The 12,714-nt window shown below is 37.2% G+C and overlaps 1 protein-coding gene across 1 annotated transcript in view; it reads left to right on the top strand.

Moving 5' to 3' along the window:
- Positions 1 to 11,967, top strand: part of LOC125230810 (neuropeptide CCHamide-2 receptor-like) — a 153,064-nt gene extending 141,097 nt beyond the window's left edge. The window contains exons 6-8 of the mRNA XM_048136033.1: positions 3,217 to 3,337; positions 5,339 to 5,521; positions 11,166 to 11,967. Of these exons, the coding sequence (XP_047991990.1) occupies positions 3,217 to 3,337; positions 5,339 to 5,521; positions 11,166 to 11,322 (461 nt within the window). The 3' untranslated portion in view covers positions 11,323 to 11,967. The remainder of the gene's footprint in view (positions 1 to 3,216; positions 3,338 to 5,338; positions 5,522 to 11,165) is intronic.
- Positions 11,968 to 12,714: the final 747 nt, after the last annotated feature.

The following is a 12,714-nucleotide window of genomic DNA, read 5'->3' as shown; positions in this document are numbered from 1 at the left end:
ATTTTTTGCTGCCACTTTACCTTGATAACTTAGATATTTCTTGGAACAGTTGAATATTATTATGTAACCATTTATTCATAAAATATGCTCGATTAAACTGGGCAGTGGGTACTTATATCTGATAGTAAGGTGTATCAGTGCTCGACACTCTAATGCCCAATAGACACCCTTTCTGTTTACGTACGGAAACCACAACTACCTATTAGGTGTGAAGGAATGCCCCACCCTTCTCTATAATATGTACATAGTATAGATAATAAAGTAATAACTAATAACCTAACCACAAAATTAAAATAAATAAATTAAAATTTTGACAAAACCCCCGACCGCGACATAGTGGACCGATTTTCATGAAACATGGCTAGAAACACTCCCAACTAACTCAGCTTTCAAACAAAAAAAACTAAATCGAAATCGGTTCATTCGTTCGGCAGCTACGATGCCACAGACACACAGACAGACAGACAAACAGACAGACAGACAGACAGACAGACAGATAGACAGACAGACAGACAGACAGACAGACAGACAGACAGACAGACAGACAGACAGACAGACAGACAGACAGACAGACAGACAGACAGACAGACAGACAGACAGACAGACAGACGGACAGACAGACAGACAGACAGACCCTTCGTTTTTGCGTCGGGGGTTAAAAACACACAACATAAATAAAATAAAATCTTCTAAACAAATCATTGAGTAGTAAGCTGTTAGGCCCCAAACGAACCTTTTCTCAGCCAATTAACCTGGAAAGCCCACAATAAATCTACCTGTCCCAAAATATCCTTAGCACCCGCTGTAACGTTTTCCATTAAAAGGTCTTACCACAGATAATGGTACAGGGATCATTGTCACAGTAAAATTTTTGGTCACAGTGCTTTTACTGCCATATTATCTATTGACATAATTATAGTTTTACAACTTTTACGATTTATGTTCACATGTTAAAATTTTTAAATTTATAGTCAGTGTCGCCATCTAGCTGAGAATCAGCCAAAAGTGGCACTATCTAAACGAGCACAAATAGTTTTTTCTCGTAGGTACAGTTTTCCTTAAACTTTATTTATTTTTTCTACTCTCGTACTGTTATTCGTGACTTACAAGGTCGTGCATAGAACTTTAAAACCCTATATAAAAGATGTCAGGACAAGTCTATCTAGTCTATACCCTGAAAACATTTAGTAGCAGTAGCACGTTATAGCTGTTACAGTCCAGTAAATACATTGCTACCAACTTAACAAACCAATCACTTCATCGTAGAAAATTAAAATATTGTATGAAATAGGTACATTGTTGCCAACCTTAGAATGTCAGATAAAGCCTGGCATTCGCAGAGTCGAGACTCGTTCGTTTTCTGCTGCGATCATTGGTGACGCGTCGAATCCAGTCGAATCGCATTCAAATGTATGAGAACTCGATTCAACTCGGCTCGATTCGTCTTAGTGGCCAGGCTTCAAAGAACCATACCATAGACAGTTTTATTTTCATGTTTGCACTCAAACTGCATATTCGAAATGGTAGGTGGTCCACTAGATAACTAAGATGACTGAAAGTAGGTATTTGTTGAATTTATAAGTTTCTTTCAAAGTAAGTGCTTGGTCGTAGAAAAAGTATTGTATGCAACGGTGTTTAACTGAGTCAAAAAATGCTCGTGGCGTCTTCATTAACAATTTTCGGCTTCGCCTCAAATTGTTACCCACACCACTCGCCTTTTTTGACCTCTTTTAACCACCAGTTGCATAAAATACTATAATACGGAATTATAAGGAAAATGTATCAGTGGTGGATAGTGTGTCCCAACCGCTTCAATCTTAAGGGTGCTTTAAAAAAAACGTCAAAAGAATGTAAAATTGATAGTTTTAGTCGGTGAAATAAGTTACACTTTCCGTTATCCAATAGATTTATTTTATTCAAGTTTCAGTTAGAGCATCTTATTAGCTTGATTTTTATAAGACTGTATTTTTGAACACTAACTCACTGAATTAATTATGATTTTTTCTCTAATGCACGTTTAGAAAAACTCACGTATAGAGCTGAATTGGTCGATCTTATTTGTAAAATTTGGACAATTTTGAATACTAAAACAGGTAAATTTATAATTCGTATATCCTGTACTACAATCTTCTCAGATTTCATTTTTATTATAAGGTTTTGAAAAAGAGTAAACGAGGCTAAGACGAATTCAATTTTTTTTAGAAATTACCTAAAATTAAGTGACAATTTCTTTGAAAATCTACATAACATCGAAGTAATTTTTATACTTAATTAATCTACAACGTTTACTCAAATTGCTGTTATGCCGAAGTGATTATAAATTGCTTATTTATTTTTGGCAATTTTTTGAAAACGAGCCTTCACCGGTACAATTATTACCACTTTTGGACATTTTCTCATATTTTGTTAGACCAAGTAGAAAAAGTCCTATAAAGTGATATATATTTGTAAACTACTCGCAAAGCCCTTTAATTTGATACCAAACACGGTATGATCAAGCGCTCGGTTGCGATTTCACTGTTTTTCACACGAAAGCCCCCTTAAGACATTGTCAATAATTGAGACAGGGGGATGTCATCTACTGGGCACCTAATAAACTTCCTATATCGCACGCTTATCTGTTTGCGGACCAAATGACCAAAGAAATTTATAAGAAAAGAGCGTTTAATCATATCTTAAAGTCAACAACTTACTTCCAACCATCGCTTACCATCAGGCGGCCTAATCTACTCATTTGTCTCCTAGGGTATCTTATAATCAGATGGTGTTTTTTTTACGCACTAGTGCGAGAAGTAGTTCATTATCTATACGTCAGGTCGAAACTTCGGAGGGCCATCTGTACTGAAAAACGTCTTACGATACACGTGCGAAAAAGAAATTTGAAACTCGTGTCGATTTATCGCCACTCGTTTCGAACTTCCTTTTTTACGCACTTGTATCGTAATGTACTATTGTGCAACAAGGGAGGTAAGGGGGTCATTAAATACGAGTGTCATGATATATTCACGACAGCCGCAGGCTGCATGGCTGATTGAAACATCCTTTGCCTGAAGTATTGTACGGATTGTATTAATTTTTAAAACTAAATCCATTACTCCCTGGGAATAAAATAGTACATTATGCTTCAGTACACGTAGATGCAATGAGACCATTAAACAGCAAATGTGATGAAAAAAATATAATTGGTCTTTTCTAGCTAGTTCCGTTTGTTCGCAGTGTTCTTCATCTGTTTCCTGCCATATCACGCCTTCGAGATGTGGTTCTATCTGTCCCCGACGGCTCAGAGTGACTACAATGATTGGACCCACGCTCTACGAATAATGGGTTTTTGTTTGAGGTAAGTAATTCAGAATTTCAGACTGATATTCGGACTTTTCAAAGATTAGAGTAAGTTAACACAGTGGAACGAAAATCTGCCATTGACATGAAAACCTAAATTGTTATTTATTTATTTTTTCATTGAAATAGGTTTCACTTAGCATTGTTGTGGTAACTTTTGAATTTGAAACGATTTCGCTTCATGATTGTCGACTGTAATTTTTGTACAAAACGCATTTCAATTAAAAAAACAAAATTTAATTTTATAACAAAGAATTAACGCAACTATGGGAACAAATCAAATTATTTTATTGAATATTTTTTGATTTGTTCTTTTTTTTCAAGTACGTCTTTACGTTAGCCGCGTAAGCTGAAGACACGGGTTCGATTCCCGGCTCGGCCACCAGTGGGCCTTGTCATTTTTTCTTTCGTGTATGATATCTGTTTCAATTTATAAAGAATTAACGATTAAAAGTAATCACAAATAATTTGTAGTATACCATCTGCAAGCATTCTACGGTTCACGTTTGAAATAACTAAATTGATTTTTGTTCTTGATCCATTACATTTTTATTTAGAAAAAAAATCAAAACTTCTTATTTATTATTCTTAGTTCAAATTCAAGACTTACCATAATAGTGTTGAGAAAAACTTATACTAATAAAAATAAAAATCGGGTTTCTATGGATATGTCAATAAGTGCCGAATTTTATACCATAGTGCGTTACCAAAGTTTCGAGGGAACGCTAAGTTTACATTTTAAATTAATTTAGTTCACTCCATTATTGCACAGATTTTATGAACATATTTGGTTGTGTGCGCACTTAAAGTTTATTATTAAAAAACTTTCCTCACTTTAAAATTAATTTTGATGCCATAAATGTTAGTTTTCTATTGCATTATTCGTAGAGTATAATAATTAGAAACAAGCACTTCAAACATGTTCTGCTAGATCTATTCATTGTGAACAAGCTTTTGTTTGAAATAGACTTAATTGCGCGCTTTGTTCATAATTGTTTGTCATGGATAATAACTTAACCACAAAATTAAAATTTTGAAAAAACCCCCGACCGCGTCATAGTAGACCGATTTTCATGAAACATGGCTAAGAACACTCCCGACTAACTCAGCTTTCAAACAAAAACAAACTAAATCTAAATCGGTTAATCCGTTCGGGAGATACGATGCCACAGACAGACACACACACAGACAGACAGACAGACAGAAAGACACGTCAAACTTATAACACCCCGTCGTTTTTGCGTCGGGGGTCAAAAGTAAATTGATTAAAGATCTTTTACTTCTATTTATACAGCAGTAGTTAAGTCTCTTCATCTTCCTCCTACCCTTATCCCACGTTATGTGGGATCTTTCTTTCTCATATCCTCTTTCACACAATCCATCCATTGTCATGTTTTGTGGGATTTGGCATGTCTTTTTACGATCGGCCGCCCGCCAGACATCAATCCTCCTTGGGAATTCTTACGCCATGTCTTGCGTGGGTGACGGTCGCGCGACCGTCGCCGTCGCGTCTCATCGCATCGTCTACTTCCATATCGATAAGGTTTGATTTCGTATGCGTCGCATCGCCGTCGCGCAACCATCGCGCGACCGTCGTCCACGCAAGCCACGGCGTTACAGCAGTAGTTAAGTAAGTTATCTTATATTATCTTAGGCATCTTCATTCATAGACTTGAAATACGTATCTTACGATCAAATACCAACATTTTAGTATACTTGAACCATAAAATGATGTAATGTTTTAGTTACAATAAATACGGGTATGTAAAATAAGTACGTCAATTAGTAACAAGGCTCCATGTCTCATTATTTATAATAAGGTATATGCGTCCGACACGTAATTTCTATAACAGCTGATCGGTGATCTCGTAGTGCTAGATTCCATAGATAACGAAGCGTCCGAAACGACAGCCTCACGAGTATCATCCTTAGTCAACATCAATGTTGAGAAGACTTTTTTTTTAATGTAAATAGTTAACATTATTCTATTTCCCTGCAGCTTCCTAAACTCGTGCGTGAACCCAGTGGCGCTATACTGCGTGAGCGGCGTGTTCCGCCAACACTTCAACCGCTACCTCTGCTGCCGGCGCGGGACTCTGCATCCCACCTGTAGTTCCCGCCTCTCCCGGACCGCGGTCTGTGAGACCTCGTTCCGGAGCACGCACCGCCACAGGTGCAATAGGTTAGTTATGAGTGTTATGACATTATCTATCTATCTAAAATCTAAAAAAATAAATCTATTTAACATAAAAGGCTACTTTTGTTAAGATCCTCCAAAAGTTTCCAGCAGAAATTGTTCAATAAAATATATTAGTAACCGCTAACACTTCAACCGCTATCTCTGCTGCCGGCGCGGGACTCTGCATCCCACCTGTAGTTCCCGCCTCTCCCGGACCGCGGTCTGTGAGACCTCGTTCCGGAGCACGCACCGCCACAGGTGCAATAGGTTAGTTATGAGTGTTATGACACTATCTATCTATCTAAAATCTAAAAAAATAAATCTATTTAACATAAAAGGCTACTTTTGTTAAGATCCTCCAAAAGTTTCCAGCAGAAATTGTTCAATAAAATATATTAGTAACCGCTAACACTTCAACCGCTATCTCTGCTGCCGGCGCGGGACTCTGCATCCCACCTGTAGTTCCCGCCTCTCCCGGACCGCGGTCTGTGAGACCTCGTTCCCGAGCACGCACCGCCACAGGTGCAATAGGTTAGTTATGAGTGTTATGACACTATCTATCTATCTAAAATCTAAAAAAATAAATCTATTTAACATAAAAGGCTACTTTTGTTAAGATCCTCCAAAAGTTTCCAGCAGAAATTGTTCAATAAAATATATTAGTATCCGCCAACACTTCAACCGCTACCTCTGCTGCCGGCGCGGGACTCTGCATCCCACCTGTAGTTCCCGCCTCTCCCGGACCGCGGTCTGTGAGACCTCGTTCCGGAGCACGCACCGCCACAGGTACAATAGGTTAGTTATGAGTGTTATGACACTTTTATGTGTGGTCAATTAAATTCAAAATTTTATGCATTGTATCGGCGATGCTGAAAAGACAAAAAAATAAACGTACTGCAAAATGAAGAAAGGTATCGAAAAAGTTTCCAGCAGAAATTGTTCAATAAAATATATTAGTAACCGCTAACACTTCAACCGCTATCTCTGCTGCCGGCGCGGGACTCTGCATCCCACCTGTAGTTCCCGCCTCTCCCGGACCGCGGTCTGTGAGACCTCGTTCCGAAGCACGCACCGCCACAGGTGCAATAGGTTAGTTATGACACTTTCATATGTGTGGTCAAAATGTATGCATTGTATCGGCGGTGCAGAAAAGACAAAAAAATAAACGTACTGAAAAATTAAGAAAGGTATCGAAAAAGTCGCTTAAGGATTCCATTATAAATCTATTTAACATAAAAGGCTACTTTTGTTAAGATCCTCCAAAAGTTTCCAGCAGAAATTGTTCTCAAAAAAAAACATTCAGTCGAATTGAGAACCTCCTCCTTTTTTGAAGTCGGTTAAAAATATATTAGTATCCGCCAACACTTCAACCGCTACCTCTGTTGTCGCGGCGCGGGACTGCATCCCACCTGTAGTTCCCGCCTCTCCCGGACCGCGGTCTGTGAGAGCTCGTTCCGGAGCACGCACCGCCACAGGTGCAATAGGTTAGTTATGACACTTTCATATGTGTGGTCAAAATGTATGCATTGTATCGGCGGTGCAGAAAAGACAAAAAAATAAACGTACTGAAAAATTAAGAAAGGTATCGAAAAAGTCGCTTAAGGATTCCATTATAAATCTATTTAACATAAAAGGCTACTTTTGTTAAGATCCTCCAAAAGTTTCCAGCAGAAATTGTTCAATAAAATATATTAGTATCCGCCAACACTTCAACCGCTACCTCTGTTGTCGCGGCGCGGGACTCTGCATCCCACCTGTAGTTCCCGCCTCTCCCGGACCGCGGTCTGTGAGACCTCGTTCCGAAGCACGCACCGCCACAGGTGCAATAGGTTAGTTATGACACTTTCATATGTGTGGTCAAAATTTATGCATTGTATCGGCGGTGCTGAAAAGACCAAAAAATGAACGTACTGCAAAATGAAGAAAGGTATCGAAAAAGTCAATTCCACTATAAATCTATTTAACATAATAGGCTACTTTTGTTAAGATCCACCAAAAGTTTCCAGCAGAAATTGTTCAATAAAATATATTAGTATCCGCCAACACTTCAACCGCTATCTCTGCTGCCGGTGCGGGACTCTGCATCCCACCAGTTAAGTAGTTCCCGCCTCTCCCGGACCACGGTCTGTGAAACCTCATTCCGGAGCACGCACCGACATAGGTGCAATAGGTTAGTTACGAGTATGACACTTTCATATGTGTGGTGATGAAAAGATGTGACAAATAAAATAGAGCAGTATCAAAAGTTGTAACCTCCGTTGCTTCTAAAAATAAAAGAGATATAATGATTCTCAAAAAATTAAAATTTAAAGATACCTGTTCAGCCCAGACCCTTGTTCTAGAAATGTTCATTTAAATCGTAAATAAGGTAAATAAGTACCCGTACTTAATACGTTAATGCCCAATAGATGACACCCTTCTGTAAAATTAGTATTTAATGTGGCATCGTCTAGCCACGGTATAAATAATAAAGAGTACTATAATACAGTAAGGCCACTCCCGTTCCAAGCTGAAAGTGCCGCCCACCCTCTCTCGGTTACCTCACAGTTACCGCCTGTCAAAAACGCGAACAGTCGACCTGTCATATCTCACTCATACAAGCATAGTACGCGTTCACCTACACGAACGTAGACTGTGGAACGCGCCTCTTTCATATATTTGATCGCCAGTGTCCGAGGTGTGGTCTAGCTGAAGTGACAATCGTTGACATTACGTGACTAACGCAACTGGCTCTGTCGCGCCAATACGTAGGAGCAATAGAGAGAGCTAAAATAACGATGTGAGCGTAAATTATTGTGACGTTGGCTAGAAACCCTATATAGAACAAACAGCGCAAAAGGGCGCTTTAAATTATGACCGTTTTGCACTAATTTCTAATCTGTTCTAAAACACAAACGAGCTATGGAATCCCTTTGATTAATCATTGTTGAATGAACTCAATACATAATTCGATTTAACTTCTAATGCCTGACACTTATTAGGGTATTGTATATGATTAATACTCAAGGGTGGCTTTTAGAACGAGTCACCCTTAAAGTTGACTAACACTTTATGACCTTATTACCAAACTTGTGACTAGCTTTTAATGGACTTTCATAAATGATGATTTTGCTGTTTTAAGTTACAGTTTTTAGATAAAATCCGAAAGTTCAGAGGTACTAGGAGCTTTCAAAGTTAAGTCATTGTCAATAAATGTGACAGAAGGGTGTCAAAAACAGTGTGTTACCAACAAGTGCGTTTTTTTTAAAGGAACGTAATCTTACATAGTTCTATACTCTGTCAAACAAGTCTGTCAGTAAATAAGAACAAAGAAAACTATAGGTATCCTTTTCTCTAGCACCCTAAAGAAAAGGATGCATATAGTTTTCTTTGTTCTTATTTACTGACAGACATGTCTGACAGAGTATCACTTAACCATGCCCTTAATTTAATTAATAATTAAAAATTTTGACTTTATAAACTTTCTAACAAATATTTTATTGCCAGCAATGTACAGCACACACACTTGTCAAGTGAGGGTAATGACAGCTTATAAGTATGAGCGATGTGAGTAATGACAATTAAGAAGTGCACGCGTTACATTGAATGTTGAGATTTCGGATTTTTTTTTCAGTTAATTAAAATAACTGTGATTTGTTGAAATGCGCAAACGATTTCTAAATGACTGTTTTATGGTTTTAATAAAGGTGTGGGTGGTGGTAACACATTACATTAGATATTACCTTTCTTTACGTTTTGGACAGGAATCTTTAGTGAAGCAGAACTCTCAAGTCGTAGACAGATTCTGATAGCCTTCTTTCAGACGTCTAAGATTTGGAAACTGAAAACAAGATAATTATACACAAAAATCGGATAAACACCAACAGTGTAGCTTTCAAATTCAGATTTTACTTCCATAATACAGAAGTAATAAGGAAAGTCAGTGTTCATTTTACGATTAGTACGTCTGATTTAACTCGAAAAATGAAGGCCCTTTTGAAATCTCTTTTGAATTCATTTGAAATAATTCACTGAAAGGAGACGTTTTTATAGGGCTCCCAGTTTTTCACACCATAACGAGAGTTACTTACTCGTTTTTCCAACCACATTAAGGACCAGGTGCATCAACCACATTTTCTGACAGACACATCAGCGTCACGCAGCAGACGACCATGGAAATTCCCATACAATAAAATTTAACAAACGCTTTAACGGTGACATACAGTTTGATGCAACCGGCGCTTTATTTTAACGACTTGTCCAGTTGCATCAACCACAGTTAACAGACACGTCAATATCACGCACCAGAAGTCTATGGAAATTCCCATACAAAAAATATTGGGAACGCTAAATTCGGTGACAGACGGTTTGGTGCAACCGACCCTTACTGAATTATGCCTACAAAATGAAATAAACATGTTTGAGTGAAGCCTGTCTCACTCTAATCGCACATAATCCACGCACGACCAGATAAGAATGTGACGTTGCATGTTGTGTATTTTAGTATTTTTGCCTAGGTTTGGCGACTTCTAAATTTAATTTTCTTTATGCGGTTTAGAATATTAAATTTACTCGCTTTTGCTCGCGGCTTCGCTTGCGTTAGAAAGAGACAAAAAGGAGCATAATTATGTCACTCTCCATCCCTTCAACTATCTCCACAATAAAAAGCACGTCAATTCGTCACTCCGGTTTGCCGTGAAAGACGGACAAACAGATACACACTTTCCCACTTATAATATTAAGTATGGATTGCAATCGAGGTATTTGTATTTCGCAAACTTAATTATTCTGACTAGTAGTAACAAAATGCCAATGCACAAAACACTCGTTTAACATCTTATTCTCATCCGATGTAATTTATTTACTGAGTTTAAGGCAAAACTATGCAAATAAACGCAGTTTGTGCCAGCACAAAGCGGGATCAAAGTAATATTTTACGAGATGAAGTGTACTCTCATCTATAAAAATAAACTAAAATAGTTTTGAAAGGATACAAAGGAGCAGGAGCTATCCATCTATATGGTAATACTGCAACCAAATCCTTTGAAGTGTAATATGAACATAAGCTTTCGTTAAAAAGCAAATTGTTGTAAATTCTCATTTTACTTTAAATAAGAATACTGTCCAATAAGCACGGGTATCTACGGCTAGTCTTTATATTCTGGTTTCTAAAGAAAAACTGAAATATCAAAAGTGCGACCAAGACTGGAACAATTTCCAGTGGCCCACTTGCACCAACCAACTCTGAGTTAGTGGGCTGTCAACTGTCAAATTCCATATAAAATGGTGGGTTGATCCTCGAGTTAACCCTCTATTTTCGTTGGTGCAAGTGGCCCTAACAGTTTAATTGAAATGGAAATGACCTAGGTACTGTATCCCCTAAATTCAACTGTTTGTAATGAAAAATCTGATTAGGTAATTCAAACTTAGATCGAGATGGATGGATGGAGATGGATGGTAGGTATAGAATCTGACATTTTAATCATATTTAAACACGTGTGTACTTTCCTCGATTTTTATAGATGACAAACAGAGTGTATATCTCGATACCCTCGGGTGAAAAGTACTATTTCATCTTATGTTTCACAATCTCCTTTTTATCTTTAAACCCACTATCATTCAAGCTGTTCATTAACATTTCTCAGTAATGCCCTATCAACGTTTGCAGGAACCCAACAGAAAGCGTTGTGATATCCAACTACGACTACGGAAGCACTAAGAAGAAGACCATCATGAGCCGGAACAGCAGTGATGGCGTCACAATCATGAGCATCAGAGATACCAACGACTTTCTGACCGGTGATGACAAGTGTATCAATAGATAGGTCAGATTCCGGGACGCTTTTGAAGTGTAAAAAAAGACGTAGTTTAAGTGTGCGGCTTAGTGTGATGTGATCAAAGATTAATTTCAAAAAAGATCGTTCCAATAGAACGACATCGTTTGGTTCCTTGGTGGAATCCTGCTACGCGATTGGTTGATAAGTTCGCAGCACGCGCGCGATTGGTTGTAACTAGACTGCACGCTTTGCTCGAATTCGTGCTTAGAGGTGTTACTGACACTGAAACCGCTGTGATGGCACCATTTTGGAAGTTGGTATTTACGAAAAATATGTAAGTGGGCTCATTTCCGCAGTGACACGCTGGAATTTTAAAAATGAACCATGATAGTTAGATCATAAGATTGAAGTCTGACGTGGAACTATAAAAGGTGTTACTAAAATAACACATGTTCAGCTGTTAATAATGCTTAGACTTCTTGCAAATATATGTAGATATAACATATCTTAGCAAATACGATCATGGGAATCTTAAGAATAAATATTTTCTTAAATTATTCTGTTATGACCATGAACAGCCGCTATTGTGATGGCCTAAATTTGTTATATTGCGTTAGATGTCTAGGAATATAATGTTATTTAAAAAAAGTTGTACATTACGACACAAGTGCGGAAAAGAGCAAATACGAAACGAGTGGCATGTTTTAATTCGGTCATGTTTTAAATCGACAGGAGTACCGTAATGTACTATTTTCAACTTATAGCATTATTTTCGACCTATGGAGATTGTAAGGTGTGAGTTTAAGATCACATTTATGCAAATACTATGAAGAACAATGAAAATGAATATTTGTAAATATGTATATAGTTTTAAAAACAAGCTTTTATAAGAAACCCGATAGAACCCCGAGTTGATTGTTTACTTACTCGCTGTAAATATTAATACTAAGAGTTTGTGTGGAGATAAAGGTTAACATTTTGAAAGAGAAATCTAGAAAAAGAAACTTAAAGAAAGTAACGTCCTGTAGGGCTAATTTAATGGTAATGTAAATACCTTTTACAGATAGATTAAACAGTTTAAATGAATCTGGTCGTTTTGAAAATTTCAATTGAAATTACAAAACCTGCATTGCGGATTTTGCTTACGTACTAAAATCTAAAGTAATATTTTACTTAAATCTAAATATTTTAAAGAATTTGCTGATAATGTAAACCAAACTTGTATTCCAAATATATTGAATTTTATTCTACATCATCGAATACTATATTTAAATTATTTAATCTAAATTAATGTATTATTTTATGAATTTTACTGCATAATTAAAACAATGAAATAGTGCTACAGTATAGATTTTAATGGAAATACAGTTTAATGTGTTTTTGTATGGCTGTGGATGATAATCAAAGATTTAAGTTTAGAAAAAGTAATTTATGTAGTAT

Source organism: Leguminivora glycinivorella, chromosome 11, assembly GCF_023078275.1.
Source record: "Leguminivora glycinivorella isolate SPB_JAAS2020 chromosome 11, LegGlyc_1.1, whole genome shotgun sequence".
Taxonomy (NCBI): Eukaryota; Metazoa; Arthropoda; class Insecta; order Lepidoptera; family Tortricidae; genus Leguminivora; species Leguminivora glycinivorella.
This window is presented reverse-complemented; position numbering and strand designations above follow the sequence as displayed.